The 25,497-nt window shown below is 40.7% G+C and overlaps 1 protein-coding gene across 2 annotated transcripts in view; it reads left to right on the forward strand.

Annotated features, from left to right (window-relative positions):
- The window catches only part of LOC122795581, a 245,578-nt gene that overhangs the window by 67,813 nt on the left and 152,268 nt on the right, over positions 1-25,497 (forward strand). For both annotated transcript variants that reach the window (XM_044063829.1, XM_044063831.1), the window contains exon 4: positions 18,268-18,345. In XM_044063829.1, the coding sequence (XP_043919764.1) occupies positions 18,268-18,345 (78 nt within the window). The remainder of the gene's footprint in view (positions 1-18,267; positions 18,346-25,497) is intronic.

Genomic DNA, 25,497 nt, shown 5'->3' on the forward strand with positions numbered 1-25,497 from the left:
AATTTTTTTAATATCCATATTTTGTTTGTGTGGCATGCAGCAGTGTGCAAACATGCCTTTATGCAAAAAAAAAAATGAAAAGTGTAAAAATGAAAAAAATAAAATGTGTGACAATGATGCATTATAGGGCTTGCAGATGTCTGTGGCTGCTAAGGAGGCAGGTCCTGGAATAGTGTAGCATCCAGCTTATGTGCACGAATCTGTATGCAAATGAGCTGGGGTTACTGAATAGCAAAAATGGGTAGATCAAACCCATGTAGTCCCAGAACCATGTTGGTGTCTACAGAAGAAGTAGCTGACATCAAAAAGAGGTGTGTGTCTCTATTTCTTTAAGCACAATGGAGCACAGCAGCACCCATTTGCATGCAGCTGAGCTGAGCAGGGGGTGTGTCCAGTTCAGCTAAGCTTTGTTTAGCCTTGGGGCATGTGTTTAAGATGGTATGATCTATGCTGAGCATGCCTGTTCATGAGGGTGTGTCTAATGACTGCTGCGTATTGTTTATACCTGCAGTGAGGGTTTGTGTGTAGCCTTTGCAAGGAAGACTGTCAAAAAAAAAAAAAAAAAAAGAAATTGGCCGAGAAAGCCAATCATATATAAATTACTGATGACCCCTGTGTTCCACCTAAACTGGACCATTCCAACCCCTCAATGATGTACGTGGCAGGGGGAATGCAGCATAGTTAGCCAACCACACAGGCTGTATCTGCAGCAGAGCACTATAAGGTATGCATACACCCTACAATCTGATTTTACCCCATACTCTGCACCATTGGAGTACAGACTTGAGAATGTTAACTGAGAAAATGATAGGGGGTGCTGCAGCTCTGTTACAGCTGTATGTGCTAGATGCTGAGGTCAGTGCTGATGCTGCTTCTGACAATAGGCCTAGACTGAGAAGGAGAAGAGTGCTCAAGCTCAGGGTAATCTTCCAGGAGCTACATGAGCTGGAGACTGTAGAGAGCTACAGGATGGACAGGGACATACTACAAGAACTCACAGAGCTCTACCACCCTCACTTCAGACCCAGAGCCAACAGAAGGGAACCCATCCCAGTGGAAACAAAAGTATGTTTAACCTTTAGGATACTAGCTACAGGTACTTTTCAAAGACCAACTGGGGACATGATGGGGATCTAACAGGCATCAGCATCCAGGGTAGTCCACTAGTTCCTGGATGCCATGCAAACACAAGCCAGTGAGCACATTTATTTAACACACACCCCTGAGGAGAGGGCCAGCAATATTTGCCTCTTCATCCATGTAACACACTAGGTACTAGGTGCCATAGGCTGTACTCATGTCCACATCAAAGCACTGCCTGGTGAGGAGAGTAGATTCTACGTCAACTGCAAGGGGTATCACTCCATCAATGCCAGGTCATGTGCAATGCCCAGGGCATTATTATGAATGTGTGTACTGGCAGCCCTGGCAGTTATCACAACTCTCATATCTGGCATGCATCACAGCTGTACCAGATGTTTGCCAGGAGGGGGATATCCCATTTGGTCATCCACTGGGGGATGCTGGCTATGCACTGGAACCGTGGATGATGACAACCCATCAGATATGCACACGCACCTACCAAAGAACACCACAATGAGGCACACACACAAACTAGGAACATCATAGAGCATGTGCTTGAGCTGCTAAAGTTATGGTTCCAATGCCTCAATATATTTGATGTAACCCTTCAATAGGCACATGTGCACAGATGTTCACAGTATGTGCCATGTTACACAATATTATCCTACAGAAACAGCTGTGGTAGGATCATTACAGGGAAGAGACACACAGATCCCCACCAGTGCCTAGGTCCCCACAGCCACACTCACAGGGGGACTCAGAGGAGGAAACCCCTGAGGCTGTCCCTGTAAGCAGATGTAGGCATGCCTAGTATGCTCTGGCCTTGGCCAAGAGGCAACGCATAGCACATGCACTGACAACTAAGGGTCCTAGGGACTGACACCTTACTCTGACTCACATACATAGTAAAAAGGATGCCAGCTAAGTTACACAACCTGTACCTAACCATGTATTGGCTGTGTACTGCTTGCATCAGACAGAGTCAGCTCTGAAACACACTTCTCTCAACCACTGAATTCAAAAGGTAAGTCACTCTGCTATACAACAAATGTATGAGGTACAAGACTTTGGTAGTATATGTTTGGACCTGCTTCATGTATGGGCTACTGGGCAACCTGCAGAGCTCTAACTGCCACTTGGGACAACAGGTACTCTGTTCAATACTGAGTGCCCCATAATATTCAGTAGGCCACATGGCTGGAAACATCACTGTATTATGCAAGGGAAATGCCAATTAGTGCGGTCATAGGACAGATGCACGATTGTCAATGCCAGGGTCCCCTACCACCAAAACACATGTGTTCCCATACTCTGTTACTGCATTTGTATGGAAACACATCTGTTTTTCCATACAAATGCAGTAACAGAGTATGTTTGCAAGGATATATCAGCATATTGCACATTTCCAGGGCTGTGACATACAACCTGACCACATAATAAAAATACATTGTAAAGTGCTCAATGATATTTATGGTAAACTGGTGAAACTGCTACATTGTTGCTATATTGTCTGGTAATGGGATATTCTAGCTAATTACACTGACTGCTGCTAAATAAGTTTGGTTGTAGTGTCTCAATGTATTTGTTTTGGTGACTTTTAATAGGCTATGTTAACTCGATCTGATTTCTGTACAAAATTTATAATGTCTATGCTTATTTTGATGTCCTTATTTTGTTGCTTTTAGTCATATATTATTTCCTTTTTGTCATATATGCAACCTTTAGAGCCACTGAGCACCTGGTTGCTTCGGGTCCCCCACACTTGTGTGAGCAAGGACTCCTCTCACTCCAGCTAAAAGCAAAGGAAACTCTAACCAGCAATCATCAAAAAATAAAGTCTGCAGCCCCAGCTTTAACTCCGGAAACCTTGCTGCTGCCACTTATGTGTAGTGTAGGTGCCTGCTTTTGTGACTACTGTTATGCCTTGTTAAAATTTGTTACAATAAGGGCGACAGCTGCAAATCTTCTTCCTCTTAACCTCCCCACTTCTTTCATCTGTTTCACTGTCGATACATTTTGCTTAACTTATCTGTTTTATGTTAAGGTATTAAGCCCATCTTAGTAGAGTTATAGCCTTCAGTCCCCCCCCTCAGTACTTACTCTTCACTAATTAAACACCAAACAAAGGTGCAAAGTCTCAAGCTGCTATTATCTTTAGCTACATAGTGTGCAGCAAACAATGAGCAAAGGAGAATACAAATGTAAAAGAGAATAAAATCTGCCATTGCAGACTAGTAAGCAGTATATAACTTCTACCTGGTACTACTGTTACTGATAGTTTTTCTTAGAGAAACCTTCCAGTCCTTGAACAGGGTGTCGGTATGTTTACCTTATTTCCTTTGCTGTCCTTTTCTAATTAGCTAGGTTTGCAGAGTGACTTGGATTCTCCCCTGCTACACTTTATTCCAATTGATTGTTTCCCTCCTTTCCCCCACCCCCAAGTGATTGCTCAGGTACAAACCACCAAAGGTTTTAAAAACCCTGGATGCCATATTTGCTCTACTTTTGCAGCTGAAAGCCCTCCAGATGTAGCATCTCTAGTAAGTGCACACTTACAAGGAAGTAGCATCCAAGCAAAACTGTCCCTTACCCCACTCCCTCTCCACAAAGTTATTTCTTCATTCCCTCACTCATACTACTGTACTTAAATTCTCAGTATGCCCAATGTGTTAAATTAAACAATGCCTCTGCTTCTCTTTACCTTGGTGTCTTAGATGGCACTGACCTGCTGCCTACCTTAGTTCCAACTTGTAGATAGTTTTGTTTCAGCTGGCTTACTGCTGTGAGCTGCCTCCATTGGTTCTATCCACTCTGTTTGCCCTTGCTGCACTTGGGCTCACTCCACTCCCCTACCCTACCCCCAATTCCCACACCCCCCACTCCACCTAAATTTATACTTAAGCATAACCACACCCACCACCCAACACCCAATCCTACAACATCACACCAACCAATTCCACACCCCACTACATTAGTCCCCCCCTCACTTCATCTTCCCATCGCCACCTCTCCAGTCAGGTAGAACTACACAACACACAATACTCCCAAAAAACCCTACCAAAGCACCCACTTACATTTCTCTAACATTATATCTCTCCCTACTAGTTCTACTATTCATAAATTATTCCCTATCTACTGCAATGTCACACACCAGCTCAACCTCAAATTGAAGCCTTTTAATACAACACCCCTCCATATCGCTACTAGTTTAACACTTATATGCCTACACTCTCTCTCTCTCTCCACTTATGACACTCACTATCCACTTCTCCCCCTCCCAGGCATACCTCCTCATTCCACTACCCAAGTTATTCACAACACCACACTATAGCCTCACCCTGTTCCACACCACCTATATAGACTATCACACAATCAAAGTCCTTCCTCATCATCTCACATCATCAGTAGTGCTGGAATATTCAAAACTTCAACACAAACTCTTCAAGCTCTTTCTACACATAATTATGCATTTAGTGTACTCAGGAGACATTCACCCTAATCCTGGACCTAAAATCAAAATATGCACCCAAATGCAGTATATTAGCCAGCCCTTCACCATCAACACTTACTATGCTCCACCATAGATGCAAATCCTCCCTTATTATCCTTAATATGAATGTAAAAAGTATAGCAAACAAAGTCAATGACCTGCATGCCCTACTATTCCTTTACTCCCCACGACATTGTAACACTAACAGAAACATGGCTTAAACCAGATATCAGTAGCAGTGAAATTACTGCCCTTATTTACAGCATCCTACATAAATATAGGAAAAACAAAAAAGGAGGGGGTGTTGCAATCTTATTCAAAGATCACCTTATACTAGATGTTCTGGACCTCTCCATACCTGAATTTGATAATGCAGAATTAATATTTGCTAAGTTAACAATTAACCCCCAAAACACCTAAATAACATAGCTGGATATATTCCACCTGGCAACATTATTGCCACACTTGAAATTATAATACAATGGACCTCCATATCTCTCCCACAAGAAACTATATTAATTGGTGACTTTAATATTGATTGGCTCCTTTGTTCCTCTCCAAATCCTACATCCCATGTAAACCTTTAGGGCTTCACCCAACTCATCACATCTCCCACCAGGACTGATAAAACTTCTAAGCATCAATCCATCCTCGATTGGAATTTGCTTAGCAACTCCAATCTTGCATCCCCACTCAGGCTGCCTCCATGACTGCCTTCGTAACCACAATCCAACCTTTCTCCTAAGAAACTGCATTCATCAAAACTGCTAGCCCTCCATCCATCTACTCAGAAACAAACAAAAAAAAAAACATTGATCTAAACAGGTTTATCTGTGCCCTAAAAAGCTACAGTTGGGAACCTTTCAAGCACCTGTTTCCACCTTCCTAAAAATACTCAGCTATCAATCGCCCACAGAACCATTAGAATAAAATCAAAATATTCACCCTTTCTGAGTAAAGAATCTAGATCCCTACTCAAACCAGAGATAAAGTCTGGGAACAATATCGTAAAACCGAATCCCGTATAAGTACACAAACCTTCCTAGAACTCCAAAATAAAGCAAAAAAAAACTAGTAAATTAGACAAAAGCAACTACTATTACAACATACAGAATAAAGATCAAAATAACCCTCAAAAATTCTGGGCAGCAGTTAACAATATATTGCATCCTGGAAAATCAACCACTCCCACCCCAACATCAACCAGCAACTCCATGAACTTAGCCACTCAATTTAATACTTACTTTACAGAATCAGTTCAACACCTTGCACTGTCCTTAACATTCATATGGTATATATAAGCCATAAAACAATAGTATCACACATACCAGGTAAAGGACCACAGATTCTGGCCACACCTGATGTACCTATGGAAATGTGAGGGAGTGGGATTGGCAGCAGTACCAAATGTTGCACTGTTAGACAGTAATATGTGCATATATCTACATGTATAGTACCTAATGTGATACTGCCTACATTGCTGATATTCTGAGTATGTGTCCACAACTGTGCATTAAAACAACTCCCCCCAGTCCAGATAGACCTGACACCTTAAACTCCAAGCTTAAACTCTGAGCTTTGGCCAGCTAAGACCTACTTGCAATCAACTGGATGTATAAGTGAATTTAAGTAAATCTTTATCTGCACTTTTTCAAATAATACAGCATTTAAATTGATTTATTTGTGTTGCATTGAATACTATCTAGCTGGAAGTTGTGGCTCTGTTTTTTTAGTTAGTTCCTCACCCACCCTCCCTGCTTTTGTTTTGGTGTTAATCTTGGTGGCTTTGAAACTGCCCACCCCTTTTGTAAATTTGCATTTGGATACTCCTCCTGGGCCCATCTCATTTGCTCACTCAAAAATAAATAAATAAATAAAAATTGCACTTTATTCATCTGCTTTTACTGTATTTGTGTTTCTTCCTACTTTATTACTTTATTCTGCTTTTTCATCATCTTAAAAGTACTGAATTGTATTTGTTACTGCTTGGTGTAACTATTATTCTAAGCCTTTTGGTTTAAGCACTTGGGCTTCAGACCAGTTGTTTTACATTAAGAAGGTTTGTGGTCTGCACTATTGTGGCAGGACAGGTAGCTTACATCCTTCTAAGCTGGGAACTGCTGATTGAAGACTCAGTGTCTATTATTCTAAAAGTGTATTAGTTCCGGTTTAAGCACTTGGGCTTCAGGCCAGTTTTTTTTTTACATTAAGGTTTGTGGTCTGCACTCTTGTGGGAGGAGAGGCTGGACTCTGCCCTTCTGAGCTGGGAATTTCTGGTTAAAGGCTTATAGTGCCTGCATATTTGAACTGATTTTTACTGAAATTTGTGCGCATTGTTTGCAGTAGCATAGACTAGATCCAGGCCTGCTGAATCTAGCTTTGTTTGTATAACTTGAGCACTAATCCAGGCCTTCTTAAAAGTATTCAATTGTATTTATTACTGCTTGGTAGTAACCTGATTAAAGTATAGCCATCATTCTAAGCTTTTTGGTTTAAGCACTTGGGCCTCAGACCAGTTGTTTTAAATTAAGAAGGTTTGTGGTCTGCACTGTTGTGTCAGGACAGGTAGCTTACATCCTTCTAAATTGGGAACTACTGATTGAAGGCTCAGTATCTGTTATTCTAAAAGTGTATTAGTTCTGGTTTAAGTACTTGGGCTTCAGGCCAGTCATTTTACATTAAGAAGGTTTGTGGTCTGCACTCTTGTGGGAGGAGAGGCTGGACTCTGCCCTTCTTAGCTGGGAATTTCTGATTAGAGGCTTATAGTGCCTGCATATTTGAACTGTTTCTTACTGAAATTGGTGTGCCTTGTTTGCTGTCACATAAACTGGATTCAGGCCTGCTGAATCTAGCTTTGTTTGCATAACTTGAGCACTAATCCAGGCCTTCCTTTTTGGAGAAGGTTCCCCTGCACCCCAGTGGCAGGAGTGTGCAGTTAGAACTTGTCTGACTGAAGACTTCAGGAACAGGGCTCCATTTTGAGATTTTTTTACTGGTTAATTGGATAATTTGTTTAAAAGCCTTTTCCGATTGCTTGTATTCATCTAAAGCTGTTTTAAGTGTATTTTTTACTGTTTGTAGTTGTTTAAAACTGTTTTAAATGTATTTTTGTTACTGTTTTTGCCTTATCTTTTCAAAAAAAATTCCTTGTTTCCCACCTTTCTAAGCTAGTATAGTCCAGTTTTCAGGCTAGTGCTGAATTCAGGGGTGTGCTACAAGTTTCTGAGTTGCCCATACCTTACTTGGATAGGAGGTTTCTCTGTTCACCTGTGAGAGAGGGAGCTTTGAGCAGCCATCTGTCCCTGGAGGAGTGGTTCCAGCCCAGAAGTTAGTAGTTTATAGGCCATTTTGGGCTAATTTCTATCTCTTTCATTTGCCTGCTGTAAAAAAATGTATTTACATGGTTTTGCACATCTGGGCAGCGCTAGTTAGCTAGGGCTAAATTATTCCCGGCTCCACCAAGTCTCCTCTTCAGTTTTGCCCTTGAAAGTAGTCTAACTCTCAACCTAAGCCCTTAAAAAGCATCCTACAGTCCAGCACTTGCTCAGACCTAATAGCAAGCACTAATATACCCAGACGCTTGATTGCCCAGCAGGGCAAGGCTCATTATTCACCCCTCACCAACCAGGTGACTAAGCAGCTCACCCTACTATTCAGGCAAGATCAAAGGGCAATTTCAGGTATACTTTCTAGTCCAGCTGGTGAACCTGGGTATCCTGAGGCAATGTTACAACTGCCTCATGTACACCGACAACACTCTCCTCCTACCAGAAAACATTAACGTATGCGAAAGATACAATTATATAACTAAATTGGAGGCTTTCTCCACCCAAAACTGGAACCAGGCAGTCATGAGGAGAAGGTTAACACTTGTACCACACCCCCAGCCTCACATAGACATACTAAACCAGCACTGGCAAAAATACACATAAATACACAAAATCATACTCCGAGGCTCTAAATAACAACCTGCAAAAGCATCGGAGACCTCCAAAGCAGACACCCAAAAAACCTGCACTTCCTTCACAAACCAGACAACACATAAAACACAAAATCAGTGTGCTGCACAATCACAGCCCTTAAGGCGAAATAACATACCTAACACACTAGTAATAGGCGATTCTATAGTCAGGCACACTGATGTCCCACTCACTAGGCTGGACAAGGAGAAGGTTACTGTTAGCTGCCTGTTGGGATCCAGAATCTGCCACATAACACAAGCACTCAGGTCACTTCAGAACAAGTACAAATATGACTCTGTCATTGTTCATGTTGGTGTGAATGACCTGAGATGTACCTCCCTGGACCACATAAAAAGAGACATGGAAGAGCTCTCTGATCATGTAGCCCAGGCGGGTATGACCCTTACCCCAAGTAGCATCCTGCCCTCACGAAGAATTATACCGCAGTATAAAGAAAAACTGATCAATTTCAACAACTGGCTAAGCTTCTGGTGTCATTCAAAGGGGATCCAGTGTCTGTCAGTCTGGGACAACATGCTCGACAAGCCTTGTTGCTTCACAAGAGATGGCTTGCACCTGTCACCCCTAGGCTTTTGAATACTGGCCAAGGTTCTTGCTGCCCCCATAGTGCCTTTTTTAGGCAAGGCTCAAAAGTCAAACCCACCTCTGTAAACAGCACACATAAAAAAATGAGGGTTATGCTACTCAACGCCAGGTGTTTAAATCTCAAAATGCATGCACTCAAAGCATTCCTTAGTATGGAAAATGTCATCTGTGCAGTAACTGAAACCTGGTTCAAGGCTCCACAGAGCACCCGAGCACTACTGAGCTACAGCTCATACCACAGATTTCGGCCACAGAACATGGACCGAAACACAAAAGTAGGGGGTGTATCCATATTCATCAAGGATACCTACACCTCCAGGTTAGTGGCACAGCATGATACCTCTGAGATCATCCATGTGCAACTAACATTGGGCAGATCTGCAATGCAAATTGTGGCCTGCTACAGATCACTCTCCATGACCCAGGACCACCACTCCACCTTTCTGGAGACACTGGAAAATATCAAACACCCTGATATTGGGCAATTTCAATTACCCTACCCGTTAACTGGGAAAACTACTCAAGTACAAACTCCTAGGTCCAGCATTTCATGGAATGTATCAACTCAAATGCCCTGGATTAGCTGGTAAACTCCCCTACCAGAGGTGAAAACATATTGGATCTGGTCATCACCAACATGGGTGACAGGTGTTCCGCACTGGAGGTCAACCCGTCACTGGTTAGATCAGACTATAAACTAATCACTCTGGATGTTCATACCACATCACCACCCCCAACCAAGGAAACCACAGTGAAAAACTTTTTTATAGCAAACTTCACCTTACTTAAGACAGAGGTGGTAAGTTTCACAGCCCCCATGCTAAAGGATAACAGTGTCCAAGATGCAGGAACCTTTACAAATGCACTCTATGAGCACCTACAAGGATGCATGGATCATGCCATCCCTAGCAAAACCAAGACTCACTCCCCTAAGAGAAGGAAACCAGTCTGGTGGACCCCTGCCATAAACAGGCTATACAATAGAAGGAGGAAACTAGTTCAGAAAAAAAACAAATCCCAAGAAGGAAAGACATCCCTGATCAGTATTACTAAGAAACTAAGGTCCTTCATAAAATCATCCAAGGCTAACTTCGAAAGAAAAATAGCCAAGGATTTGAAAGATAACTACAAAGCCTTATTTAGCTATGTCAGGAATCTAAGTGGCAACTGAGCTAGTGCAAAATAACACAACATATACTGAACCTACTGATATTGCCAACATCCTGGCAGATAGATTCAGTGCAAACGTCACCCCCCTCTCATCCCCAAAAGGGCCCACAACAATACCGGAAAAGTGTAGTGTCCCAGAAATCACAGACGCACAGGTGAAAACAGCCCTTTCAAAAGCCAAAGGCACAGCATCAGTGGGGCCAGATGGTGTCCCAGGCTGCGTCTTGCATGAACTACAGAACGAACGAACCCCCCACCTAAACACACTGTTCAACCTCAGCCTGTCCACAGGCTACATGCCCATAGAATGGTGCACAGCAACGGTTATTCCGCTCCACAAATGAGGGGCCACAACTGACCTTGGTAACTATCACCCCATAAGCCTGACTAGCCTGGTCTGCAAGGCTATGGAGTGCATCATCATGGAACTCATTAACAAAGACATTGGAAACCTCCAAACACTTGACCCGACCCAGTTCAGATCATGCCTACTAAACCTGGTTGACTTCTTCGAGACAGTCACCAAGGCCATAGATGAGGGGAAGGTGGTCCACACAGCCTACCTTGACCTCTCCAAGGCTTTTGATACCACTCCCCACTCAGGAATTATAGAAAAACTCACCAGCCTGAACATAAACCCCTACATCACGAGATGGGTTGCCAACTGGCTTACAGACAGAACTCACATGGTAAGAATAACGGGCTCCAGGTCTGACTCTAAACCAGTCACAAGTGGTGTCCCACAAGGCTCGGTCCTGGGAACCCTACTGTTCGGCATATACTTCTCAGAAATACAGGCAAACACAGGAGGACTATGGCTAACCAAGTTCACCGATGACTGCAAACTGGGCACCATAATTGACTCTCCGGCTGACACAGACATTCTCCAAAAGGGCCTTACTGAGACAGACACCTGGTGTCAAAGTCATCGTCAAGCTAAATGCCAAAAAATGCATAGTCATCCTGTTTTGGAAAAACAAAACACCCATGAATTATCACATAGGTGGCAGCCCCTTTAATACAGAAGATCTGGGGACCCAGGTAGATAGTAATCTCTCCTTTGACAATCAGATTGCCAAAGTAGTTAGGAAATCCTCCTATGTAGCCCATCTAATTACTAAAGGGTTTGCATCCAGAAATAAAGAGGTTATAGTGTTCCTCTACTCGTCACTCATCAGACCCATTTGTGTACCTCACAAGACACTTCCAACAGCTGGAAAGACCACAAAAGTATCTTACCAAGAGGATTACTGGCCTCAAACATGTCCTAAGCAGCCCGACTGGAAAAACTCTGGCTGTACTCAGTGGCATATTGCTTACTCAGAGGTGATCTCTGCCTAACTTACAAAGCCATGTCCAACTCAGAATTGATAGACATGCTCCACCTAAAGAAATCCAAGTCACTGCGAGCCACTCGGTCTAGTGAGCTAAACCTAGCCACAACAATAAATAGAACATGCTGGAGGGATAGATTCCTGTCCACAGAGACTCCCCATGCTTTGGAACAAAATTCCTAACTACATTAGGCAGATCCCATCACTAACACTCTTCAAGAGAAACCTTGACGAGTGGATTGGTAACAGAAATACACCCCTGGGATCACTTCATTGGCTTTTCTTGACAGAGGCTCAGTTAATTAATCAATAGGGCGGTGAAAGCCGACACACTCTGGCTAGGCTTATGAATGCCCTCAGGCAGATAGCCTAGTACCTACCTATGAACCTATGAACTGGAATGCAGAGCCTGGCACAAAGACTGACACAGTATTACACTGGCGAACAAAGTAAGCTTACCTGGACACTCCTCTGATGTGGACGCTGTGGCACCCACCTCCAGGATGTATGGGGTGATGGATGTCTTGTAGCTGGTGTTTGATTCTAGATTTTCCTGGACTACTTCTGTGGCTGTGAGGGGTTGTTCTGTTGTAGCCTCTCCACTGGTGGCAGCAGGATCTCTGGCCACAGCAGCTGCCCTTTGACATGTGGCATTGAGCATATCTGTGGCCCTGTGTCAGACTTGCTTGTAGGTCCTGTCCTGATGTCCACTTTGGTTAACTGCCCTGACAAGGTCACCCCACAATGCTGCATGCTGCTCACAAAGTTGTCGACCCCTTGAAAGCAGAATGTGATGATGCAGTCTGATGCCATCCAGGATAATGGCATTCTCAGCAGCAGTGAATGGGGGATGTCTCCTGTGATACATTGTTCCTGAAAGACAACAAGAGAGGGACACATTACAGGACCAGATACATTGACATCCACTATGTACAGACCCTGCACAACCAATACAGCCTGCACTATCCATCGCTCCCTCGCACGTCATACCCCACAGTGTAGCAGCACACTAAATGTGTGGCTATCACCAGGATAATAGCAATACTAGGTATGTCCCTGTGTGCTGTGACAGATTCTGCTGTATGTCTCTACACCCATAACTGCAGTTTACTGTGGTGTGCCCCCTGAAGGCAAGTTCCCACTAATATGTCATACAGCCACTGTCAGACAAATAGCTGCGTGAAACTGCAACAACTATATGGGGACAGTCCAGCAACAGCAGTGGGCCACAAAGACAGACAGCAATGCAAACCTGCTGTAATTTATGTTCCCTGTAGGCATACCACCTCCCCATTACACAGATGCTTGGTGACTGTGAACATGTACCTCATGAATGTGTTCCTTTTGGCACAAATATGTGGCTGTCTGACAAATGTTAGCCATTCATTGATGATTGTTGACGGACAGTAGGGAATCTGGCTGTCACATACCAGACCCCTCAGAAAGCTCATATGCTACGGTAATATCTGTTAGTGTATTCATAGTTTTACATTGTATGGCCAATATGTATCTCCTGTCACTGAGGTTGCACTTGTGTCTCCCCATTACTTATGGCTATGACCAAATCCCTGCTGTAGGGGGTTGACATGTATGCTAGCCATAGCTCTCAACCAAAGAGGGATGAATGTCAACAAAACAGTGACCTAGCCAGGGTACATCAGGGACAGTCAGGGACATCTGCAGAATGCCAGCACTGTTTATGTGTGGCATTGACAGACTGAGAAGTTGTGAATGACAGTACATCGTTTGAGGTTACAGGAGTGTACACCCTTATGTAGTGTCACTATGTCTAACACAGATTTCACTAGCTATCCTACAACAGCCGACCATTGTAGGAGGGAGTAACAGGGGCAGAGCTGGGATTTGCCTCAAAGCAGGGACAGTTGTGAGGCATGCTTGTAACTGTTGGACAGCAGATTATCATTAACATGCCAATATCACAGATGTATGACAGGCCTACTGTTGTAATCACTATTGTCCATACCCCCATTCTACAATCCGCATCCCATTACATGGGACATCTATTTCATACCTTGTAGAGTGCAGTACTCCTTTTTAAAGTGTTCCTCAGAAAATAGCTTGCAAAACCATTGTCTGTGTGAGAAAAACAGCATGCAGACCTGTTCCCCATAGGCAGTTGATTGCCTTTTGTAGGTACTGTTCATTAACTGTTGATTGCCTTTGCACCAATCTGTGCTTCAGACTGGCTAATTGCATCTAAAACAGCTGGGTTGCATTTTCATTTGCCAATGACATGGCACCACAGTGCAATATTTATGCCTTCATGTAGGCCTTGTCCCCTTTCTTAGACTTTGAGATGGACATTAGTGAGGTGTGGAGACTACAGCATCACAGAGGGTAGGTATAAATACTGTCCACTATTGACATTTGTGAGGTATGTCCACAGTTTTGCATGATATGTTTGGCTATTGTCCCATGACATTGTAATTATCTGGCAGTTCAGTGGTAAACGTTGTGGATTGAGGTCAGTAAGGAGAGGGAGACATGTCAATGTGAGACGTCATACCTGTCAGACTATGCATGCTGCTGCAGTAGCTGCTATTCTATCAGCTCACTAACTTTGTAGGGGCAAACTGTGTAATATGTCCCTGTCGCTGGATCTTTGCCCCCCCACCCATTATGTATGGTTGTGTCCCGATCCCTTGTTCTAGGAGGTGGGAGGTATGGTAGGTCTGTAGCAGGTAGCTTAACATACAGCTGCATATGTTCAAGGCTGCAGATGCTGTTGCAGCCTAGGACACATAAGGGGACTGTGACCTCTTTGGAGGACAGCAAGCTGTACATGTAACTGAGGCAGCAGTGTCAGCTGTGTCATCATGTCCAGACTTTTGCCTCATATTTTTGGTGTGTTTTTCATAGAATTGTGATTTTCTAGCAAATTAATGGCAAACCATTTAAGACTGAAGTTAGAAAATAATGACAGAATTTGAGTTTCCGTCTTCATATCCTTCAGAAAATTAATGCTGATGCAAAACCTGTTATTATATCAACTTTCTAAGTTTGTAAGAGCAATATTTAAAAATTGTCCCTATTTTTAGTCCTTTGTCCCACCTTTATTTATGGTTTTGTCCAGATTTCTTGCTCTAAGAGTTTGAGAGAAATGCAGACAACTCCCTGGATCAACCTCATGTTGATCAGTATCTGATACAGAAATGGTTAAGGAGATGTGAATTTAAACCAAAAGATGAAATGTTAATATTGGTGGCCCAGGATACTAGACTATGTGCATGTTGGTTTATGTAGTCCATTGAACTTGTCGCAGAAACAGGCAAATGCAGGTTTTGTAAAACAGAATTGGAAACAAGCGAATATTTTCCTGTTGGGTGTAAGACACTAATGGCAGAGGCCCTGCATACTGAATGACATAGTGGCAAGATTGCTGCATTGGGAATTATGCAAACACTATAATATCGAAGTGGGTCTATATTATAAGATCGAAGTTTTACAACTTCGAATACCATATGGGTGACACCATATGAGAGAAGTTGTAAAACCTCGAAAGCAAAATAAAAAACTTCAAAATAAAAGAAAAACCTGCCTGATCGCTCTGAGCAGGGGGGCAAGCCCCCTTGTGCCCCCCATATCCCCCGCTACTTAAATATACCAACTCTGAGATCGCACTATGTTGAAATAAAGGGAAGAATTCCCTACGGCGATCTCCGTTCACACTTGCGAGGTTTTAAATATTCATTCATATGGAGTCGCCCATATGGTGTTCAAATATTTAAAACTTGGTTTTCTAATATAGACCCTACCGAAGTAGCACAGAAGCACTGGAAACATGAGCTACAGACATTATAGAAAATGATAAAGTTTATATCACATCTGATTACAAATTACCAAAAGTTCAAAAACAGATGTAAAAAACAGATATAGTAGTCTATAAAAAAAAGCAAAAGTTGCACTGATCATTGAAATTGTTACACCAAGTGATTACAGTCTCTTACATGCTGAAAGACATATAAAGTCATAAAATACAAGGATTTGCATGCAGAAATGAAGGAAATATGGAAGAAGGATGCCCAGACAGTAGTTTGATGTATGCCCTGTTGTGTATAATACTCTGCACACTACCTGCAGCTGATGGAGTGGAAACCCTTCTGCTTGATATACTGGTGCACATATGGACCAGGTGGGGCCTGAATAGAGTTGTGGATGCAGTCATTTCCTCCTGAAACTTAAGGGAAATGGATCATTTCATAGAAGAACCATATAGTGTAATTTCTGTACACTGCAGTCCATTGTAATCATATATGCCTTAAAACATGCTGCAGTATAACATCAAAGATCTTTTTCAGTATTAATGACATGGATGTGGAACTTTGTGCCAAACCAAGCCCCTTGATGACTGCTGGAAGATCCTTGTAGCAAGGATAATTAATGCAATACATACTTTAATTTCTACAGGGTTCAGTATTTCTCACATCTCATGGGATTCCATTGAGGATGGCAGAGGTCTACAAGCAACCATATGATGTTTCTGTCTACACCATAGCATTTGACTAAGTCCCTGTCATTAAGGTGATGGTATGTTAGGTGCAATCAGCTCCATCTGCAACATGTAGGGCATTGATACACACTGTCACAGACACTGGCTGTGAGAACTGTCCTTAACATAGACTGTTGAACTAATACAGAGCCTGCTGCTATCTTGTTAGGGTGATCTTTGTCTCTGTTTACCAAGAAATTAATGAGTACAAACTTATTGGTGGCTATGGCAAATTGCACAGTCTTTACATATTCCTTAATTACTCTCATTTGTATTTGCAGTAGAGGTCATTGCTTTAAAGCTGCTCTTTTCCATATCATTATGCAGTTATTTGCTTGTAATATTGACTGTACAATTTTACCAAGATATGCAATGGCAATATTTTGGAATCAGTTACCCTTCAGTACAAGACATTTGATTAATCTGAACAATTTACCAACTTTAAAGACATATGATAATTAGTTTGTGAACTGGTGTACAAGTATTACTTTGTCGATTATAGACTCCAAGATAATCTCAAATGAGGTTCTTGAGTCTGTGCTCTTGATTAACATTGCCACATTGTAACAGTACTTAAAAATAAGCTAAACCTGTCTCCCAATATATCTGCATGGCTGCTGTCTTGGAAAAGCAAATAACAAAATACAGTCTAATCATAAAAACATCACATGTGAAATGAGCAAACATGAATGAGTGGTAAAAACTCGAGTAATGCAACTGTGACTAAGGCAAAGGAGGACTGAACAACTAACACCTTAGATATGTAGATTGTGACAGATAAGAGGATGTGCAGTGATTATCCTCACTACTTCACTGTGCTTGGCTCTCTGGCACTGTCCCTTCCTGCGGTGATTTTTTTGTATCTGCACCTAAATAGGTTCATAGGCGAATATCATTTTAAGTCTAGCCAATAACTTGGTGTCAGACTCAAGCCCTGTACCTTGTGTTTATAAGCTGAAGACCTTAACCATTATGCCACACTCGCAATAACCAAACTCACAATATGTTTTACTGGTGTTTCCCGTTTCCTCCTACATAACAAAGAATAATGGTGATGATCCAAATTGCCCATACTTGTGCATGTGTGTGTTTACATGTGTGCATGTATGGGTGTACATGTCTTTGATTGTGTGTGTGTGTGTGTGTGTGTGTGTGTGTGTGTGTGTGTGTGTGTGTGTGTGTGTGTGTGTGTGTGTGTGTGTGTGTGTGTGTGTACATGTGAGTTCATATTTTATATATGGATTGGATAGACAGTTTTGGAGTACTCCTAATTCTGTGACTAGAACGCATGTGGGGCAGAAATCACTTAGTTCTGCTTGCATACATTTCTTTGTTCATCGTGTTCAATTCTTTTTGGCAGTGTGATAATTTTTTATTACCTTGTTTCGAACATAGTCACTTCTCACTGAGCCCTACATTCCCACTGTTTCTGCATGCACAGCATAATGTTCAAGTTATAAAAGTGGCTTTATTCCTAATTATTTTTTCTTACACATCACATTAATTCTTAGGCATTAACTTCCTAATTTGTCTCTACTGTCAGTGTATTAAAAGAAAACATTGGGGTGGTTTACATTTGTACACTAATGTCAATTATGCATTGTCAGAATATATGAGTAAGCAGCCCTTACAAAATGTAAAGGATTTTATTCAAAAATCTAAAGATGGACAATACAATACCATAATTTGTAAAGTATATACGGAAACATGGGTTTGTTCCTCAGCAAAATCATATTTCTCTATCATGTCTTGCAGAAAGAAAAAGAAACAAACATACAGACAATACAGTTATAGCTTCTCTGCAGACATTATGGGTACAGCTGGTTTCTTTCTTGTAGAAAACCACACTCCTTATTTTGGAAGCATATGTTTCTACAAACTGCATACATATTGCTCATTTGCTAGCTTTTTACTTGTAGGTAATGTTTTTCTCCCATTGATCTTATAAACTTCTTGCACCACTTCACATCTTTGCAATCTTCAGTACTATTTTTTATGATTCAGAGAGGAAAACTGCAGAGCTAGCTAATTTTGAATAAACCAAAGAAATGAAAATGGCAGTGTTGAAAAACAAAAATGAGTAACAACATTTTCTGCTTTGTGTTTATACAGGCTGGAGACGTATGATTTCTGAGATTACATCTATACTGCTTGCCTTAACAGCAACAGGTTTCTGGGCCTTAACTGGAGGTAAATTTAACATATTTAATGTGTCTGTTTTTATATTTATATGCAACTAGAACATATTGGTAGGTCAGTAAAACATTCTTCAACTGCCCCAACTTATTTTTCTTTCCATACTCACATGGTACAAGCTTAGGCTAAAACTTTAAAGAACTCTAACTAGCAAATATTATTCAGGTGACTATGCAGAAATGACTATAATATACAGTTTCATTTTGTTTTGACAGACCATGACTTAGCATCAGGATCTGGGATTCGGGCCTCACTTGTGATCGCTGTCTAGGTGATCTGCATGTTCTTCCTGCATTTGTGTGCATTTCCTCTGAGAACTCTACTCTTCTGTTACTCCAAGAGCACTCTGATTTTCTAAACTGTCTGTATGCACTGTAGGTGCTCTTTCCTTTGTTGCCCAGTTTGTGGTAGAAAGGAATCTGCCTTCAATGTACCCATTCACTTACCCCTTTAGCAGACAAATAAATTAAATAAAAAAACAAACAAAAAAGTCACTAATATGGGGTTGACTAAGGAAACTCTACATGCATAGGACATACTGTATCCTTTCAAATCTGAGATGCATATATGGAGTTCCCATTTTTCTTTTCATCATACAAAGCATGCCTCCATATCCCTATTATGGTAAAATAGTCATCTTTCAGACTGCTTTATCTTGGAAATATATATTCTACAGTTTGCAGAGTCTAAAACTGAAACTGTTATTTTTAATACGTGGGACAAAATAGACTTTCTGTCAGTTTTAGAAAAAATGTTCAACATTCAACTTAGTGAAATTCAAATTTCTCTTTTTTGTCTTCAAGGTTCTTTTTGCTCCTCTGCTGACCAGCAAATCTCTGCCTACTGGGGTTGAGCAAATTTGTTCCCTCATGGCTGGGAACTGCCAGGTTGCCAGAACTAATGGGGGATGTGAGCCATTCAAAAAGGCACAAGCATTGCTTGTACCCTTCAGTAGCATTCTACCAATAAGGGTGTTTATGATGGTCTTAACCCCCACCCCACAGGTAGAGGGACAAATGGTACACATCACCACTGAGGCCCACAATTCTTTTCCCATTTGGTGCATGCTTCTGTGCAAATGCAATGAAGACTACCATTTAATGCCTACCCTTCCTAACATTTTGTTCTGCATCTCTCCCCCAAGAGTACATGGCAGCATGTGGCATATCCATTCTCCCCTGCCAGTCTGTCAAACCCCTGATCTACTAAGCAAACATAGGTCTTGTAGGCAGAGTCAGGGCTGTTATCACACTATGCTACTGGAATTGGCTGCAGGTGTTAATTGACTTTCATAACACAGACTTAAACATAAATCTCATCACATCATCCAGAAGCAATTACTCAGCTGTATACCTTTCTATTTTTTTCATACTAACCAGAGCTTGATCCTCTGCTCCAAATATGATTCTGGGCTTGGACTCACCTTGGTGGATTGAAAACTTATTCCCCAAGTGCAGATCTTAGGAAATCAAACAATCAGTTTTAGTGAATGCAAGACTAACTTTTTCCTGAGTGGGCAAGATCCCCTTCACTCTCCACATGGAAGAACATACTCATACCACCTCAGACCTATATATATAACTTCTCCAAGATTGCACAGTAGTGGACAAAAGAAAACTACACTGTCTCTGAAGCTGTTTCAACAAACTGACTTCATAGCACCAGCACTCACTGAAAGAGTGCTTGACATAATCATATGCTCCCTTTAGTTTTATAGTAAAAACACCTTTATCTAGATCTTAACACTGCTGCCATAAAATGATTTTAAAAATCAACCATTCTACTCAATTAATTTCATTCAGCTGTTGATTGACTGTCTTCTGTCTGTGTGCATTGTACTTACGCTTTCCTTCATCACCTTATACCTTTCACCAGAACTTCACTATATCTGTTACATTCACTCTTGAATGTGTTGTTGTTTTATTACATCATTTGCTTATAAAAGTGAGGGTGGCATTGCCATGACAAATGGTATCAGTGAATTTTAGACACATTTTAGTAAGCTTCGTTCCTTACTGGGGTAAGTAGCAAAAATATGATTATGCAAATTAGATCGTGCCAGACAGAGGTCAGAATGATTCTTCCCTAGATTTCTGTCTGCATTGGAAGCACTCTAGGACATAGAGATTCAGTAGCCAACATGATATTCCTGTGAAGTTGCAGTCTCCTTTACTTGTATTATCTCGACTAGCATCTTCCTAACTGGTTCCTTATTGCAGACACAGCCCTGAACAGGATTATTGCAGTGTTAAAATGTAAGCTCATTCACTTTCAGGGAGTTCAAAGTAAGATATCATTAAAAGCGTTAGATGAATTTGCACAGGCCAGATGTCACATGCACACAGCACTGACAATCGATGGTTGTCATCTGGAATTCTCAAATTCTGTGAGACATGAGAAATGTGCAGCAGTTTTGGAGTTGTACTAGCATTTTATTTGTAGTAATTAAGTTTTTTATCACTTAATCTGACATACACTCATTTTAAAGATAAGTTGCTTGCTGAACTCTTACCACAGAATGTATTACTGTAGATAATATTGTACTGTTCTACTGCATTTCAATTAATTTTGCTAGAAAACCATTGTCAAATAGAATAAAACTAAAAAGATGTGAAAATTGTAAGCAGGTTAAAAAAGGCCTCATTCTAAGCCAGGAAAAAATATTTAGATGCAGTGCAATTTCATGTGTCCAAGAGCAAAATAATTGTTTCCTTAAGCACTTGGAGGTATATATCAAGCAATAGGCCATCGATATATGGAACTTTATTATCTCTAGCTTTACTAAAGGTACTTGTACTTCTAATAAAGAAATAGGACTTCCAGAAGACTTGCCTTTTTTCTACAGATTTGTCCAAGAACTGTGAGTTAAGAAATCTCATGATAATACTCCTTAGATGGAGAAATCAAATAAAATACTACATGTACGGTAAACATAAGAATAATGCGTTTGATAGAGGGAACCAGAGCTGAAGTCCATGCTCAGATCACAGAGAATAGATTATTGCACTCAATTTATATTTTTAAGAATTTGAACAGACACATAATCCTTGTGAGGTTTTGCAACATGTCAATCAGTCATCACCAACCAACAAAATACAGTTAAAACCACCCACTAGTATGTGTGCTTACTAACTTATAGAATGATCAAAAATGTATTAATAGGTCGTGCATATTATTTCCACTCTTTTAGTGATGTTACTTATAAATTAATTTGGGGTGCAAGAAGTGTACATTAATGCACCATTGTTTTATCAACAGGTGGAGTCATTGAATATGTATAACTCCAAAATATCTGGACAAGATCACAAAAGTACAATCAACCAAGAAACAAAATAAACCTTGCAAAACATTTAAGTGCTTTTATCTCTTAAACGGGTCTTTATCAGCTAAAGTCTTGTTTAAGAAATGAAAGTGCTTAATCGTATGCTAAAGCTTTTCCTGTGGAAACATTTTGCAATGCTTCTTCTGTTCATTGAATATGTGTATACATTTATTGTCTTATAGAACTGTTCCAGGTTTGAAGTCCACCAACACTGGTGCTTTTAGTTAGTCATTTAACAATTATTTGTATAATCTTTATGTATAAATTCTCATTTGCAAGTACATTTAGTCATTATTTTGTTATACTCCTTTATGTGGATAATCCTTTATTTTGTTGTTTCAATTTGAAGGAGCTCCTGTTTTTTCTTCTCTCAGATCAGTAACATTTCAGGTTATCCACAATCCAAGAATATTGTATTTTAACTAGAAGTAATGTTTCAAAATCATGTCTGCTCGTTTAACGGTGGTTGAAAGTTTCTTAAAGTCTAATAATGTGGGGTGGTATCTTCCATATTTTTACTGTTAAGAGTATCACTGAGATAGAAACACTCACTATGTGCTCAGCTGATAAAATAGTGTTCTGGGTCTTGGGAAATGTGATTAGTACTTTAAGACTGTGCATCAGGAAAAACTTATTAATATGACTGTGTGTTGCAAAATAGGAGTAGTTTGTGCACAGAAGGAAGTAAAGTTGAAATACATGCTGATATTATAGAATGAGTTGCGCCACCCACTTTTTAGGTCAAGCCACAAGGGATGAACTGCTCTGCCTCTGCCCACTTTTTAGGTCAAGTGATACCAGATGAGTTGCTTTACCCATTTTAACTCGATTTACAGAAGATAAGTTGCTCCACTCACATTTTAGGTTAAATCACAGAGGATAAGCAGTTCCACATACATTTTAGGTCAAATCACAAAGAATAAGCAGCTCCACTCACATTTTAGGTCATACCACAGAGGATGAGTTGCTCCACCCACTTTTTATGATTTGTATCTGAAACATAATATGGGAGGCTGCAGCACCTAAGTCGTCAATGAAAAGAATGCAGCTATCTCTGACCCTCTAAAAATAATGCCCTTTCATTCAAATTTATAATGTTTAGAAAATTTTTTTGTCAGTTTGCTTTTCATCCCAGAAAATGTTATGCATTAGCTAATATTTAAAACTGATTAATTAAAATTGTCTTTTATCATTGCATAGAAACACTTTTTGACTGACATAGGTTCATACTAGGCGGCTGGTATAGCTGATCATTTGCTGCCTACTTATTGAAATACTGAAATTAGCTTCTGTTGCCTATAACAGCTTGATTACATAGTCCAGGGGTGAATTTATGGATGCCTCTCCATTCATTAAATAAAGTTTTAAGAAGGGCAAGGAAGCTATATTGCTTTAAGTGAAGTGGAAGTTTTCCATAGGTGTGGAACTGATTGAGACAGATGTCTGTCTTGCCAATAAGTTATGTTTATACTGTAGTGAATATTAAAATCCTTACAGTGGGTATTGGTAAGTACTACCAGTTAATTTTTGTTTGCTTGTTTTAAGTGTAGTAGGTCAAACAAGGCTGCATCTTTCACTGTCTTGAAAGTTAAGTAAAAGTTACTATATAGGAAACTGTAGATGAAAGAGTAAATTAATACCACCATTATCCTCTCTATGTAGGTCAAGAAACACATACTTGATATTTTTTTGGTTAGGAAATATGGTAGCCTTTCAAGTTTGGGTAGGTGTTTGGAATTACATGAAAAAGGGGATATTATGTTCTGTTACAGACTTTATGAGGGAAGGATAGAGAGAACTTCTTTTGATGTAGAGGATACACCTTTGGTAATTAGCTAAACAAGGTAAAACAATTTAACAATTATGATCCATACAACATGGTTCAAAGAAAGTTTCTCGATAATGAATGTGCTCAAGTTACTAATAACAGTATCAACCTTAAGGGTAATATCATTTATCTTACAGGTTTGCAGGTGCAAGGATATTCTTATTTCCTAAAATGTACTATGATATGTTTGTACTGATTATATATATATATATATATATATATATATATATATATATATATATATATATATGTGTGTGTGTGTGTGTGTGTGTGTGTAAGCATAATCTTTCACCAAAAAAGCAACCAGTCGACCTCACAATGATTGACAACTAAACAATGAGCACAATAAACATCGTTTCGCAAAAGATTGAAAGACAAAAATAACAAATTTTGTATTTGCAAGGGTACAAGACACCAGCAACCCCCCCAAACCAGTGCTGATTTTATATATATATATATATATATATATATATATATATATATATATATATATATATATATATATATATATATATATATATATATATATATATACATGGGTACACTTCTAAATTCCAAAATACTGAAATACCGAATTTCAGTATTTCGAAATTAGAAACCCGAACGCTCACAAACCCGACAGTTCACAATCGCGATTTCACAATCTCGAACACAAACAGTAACAGCCAATACGGATATAGGCTTCGGCTATCATGCAGAAGTTGTACGTTGTACCGACAATATCATTGCGTCCAGCACCATAACTCCACCAGGGAATGTGGGTGAAATATATACCAGGGTGAGGTCACAGAAAGGAAAGGATGTCCTCATTATAGAAGGGTACGTTTACCATCTTGAAAAGAAAGCACCGCAAAGAAATTATTGGTGCTGCAAGTGGAAGAGAGATATGAAGTGCAAGGGGAGGGCAATAACTACCCCCGTTGCAGCCGCGGAAGAACTGCTAAAGAGCGCGGTACACATGCATGCAGGGGACCCAACCGAGGCCGAGAGGTATTGTATGTGTGCAGGTCTGAAGGAGAGAGCGCGTATGTCACAGGATGCACCATGTTTAGTTGTTGAGGATGTGCTAGCAAGCACATCACTAGATGTCGTACCTCATCTACCTAATAGAAGGGCTTTGCTGCAACAGGTGGGGAGGGTAAGACGGAAGGGCAGCAGACATATCCAGAATAGACATGTCACATTACAAGACGTGAATGTCGGGGACTATGCACTGAAAGCGGGCAGCTTTATATATAAGCGTAGCAGTGACCTTACTGGGGAACATGTTGTGTTGGTGTTCACAACGGTCAATAATTTGCATGATCTTAGTACTGCAACTATTTGGTTGATGGACAGGACATTTTTCTACAAGGGGGAGATATGCAGGCAGTTGTATAGCATTCATGGTTTGATATGCTGTGGCGGGTACAGTAAGTCCGTACCGCTACTGTAGTGTCTCATGACTGAGAAGTCGTTGTGGGTGTACAATGCCATGTGGGATGCTATTTTCCAGTTATTAGAGCAGTGTGACTTAGAAATTGATCTCAGGTATGTACTGTGTGACTTTGAGATAGCCGCCAAACAGAGTATAGCAATGAATTTCAATGGGGTGAAATCGAAGGGGTGCCTTTTCCATTTTAGCCGTAATATATGGCGGAAAGTCCAGCAGCTGGGACTTACTACGCTTTATAACACTAACCTGCATTTCCAGCTGAGTGTGAAGTGTTTGATAGCCCTGGCATTCCTACCAGAGGATGATGTGGTAAGGGCGTTTAGTGAACTTAAGGGCAGGTTCCCAACAGAGGGCCAGGACCTTGTACAATACTTTGGGGACTGCTATGTGTTGGGGAGGAAAAGAAGATTTACCACTAGGTCTGCCTGTGTCGCTAGGTTTCCACCTTTATTCCCAATTAGTTTTTGGAATGTGTTTGACTTGAATACCATGTGTCTGCCACGTACGCAAAACTCTGTAGAAGCGTGGCACCAGAGATTGAAGTGTTTGTTGGGGGCAAAG

The sequence above is a fragment of the Protopterus annectens genome, chromosome 2.part2, assembly GCF_019279795.1.
Source record: "Protopterus annectens isolate FY-2018-M chromosome 2.part2, PAN1.0, whole genome shotgun sequence".
Classification (NCBI taxonomy): Eukaryota; Metazoa; Chordata; order Ceratodontiformes; family Protopteridae; genus Protopterus; species Protopterus annectens.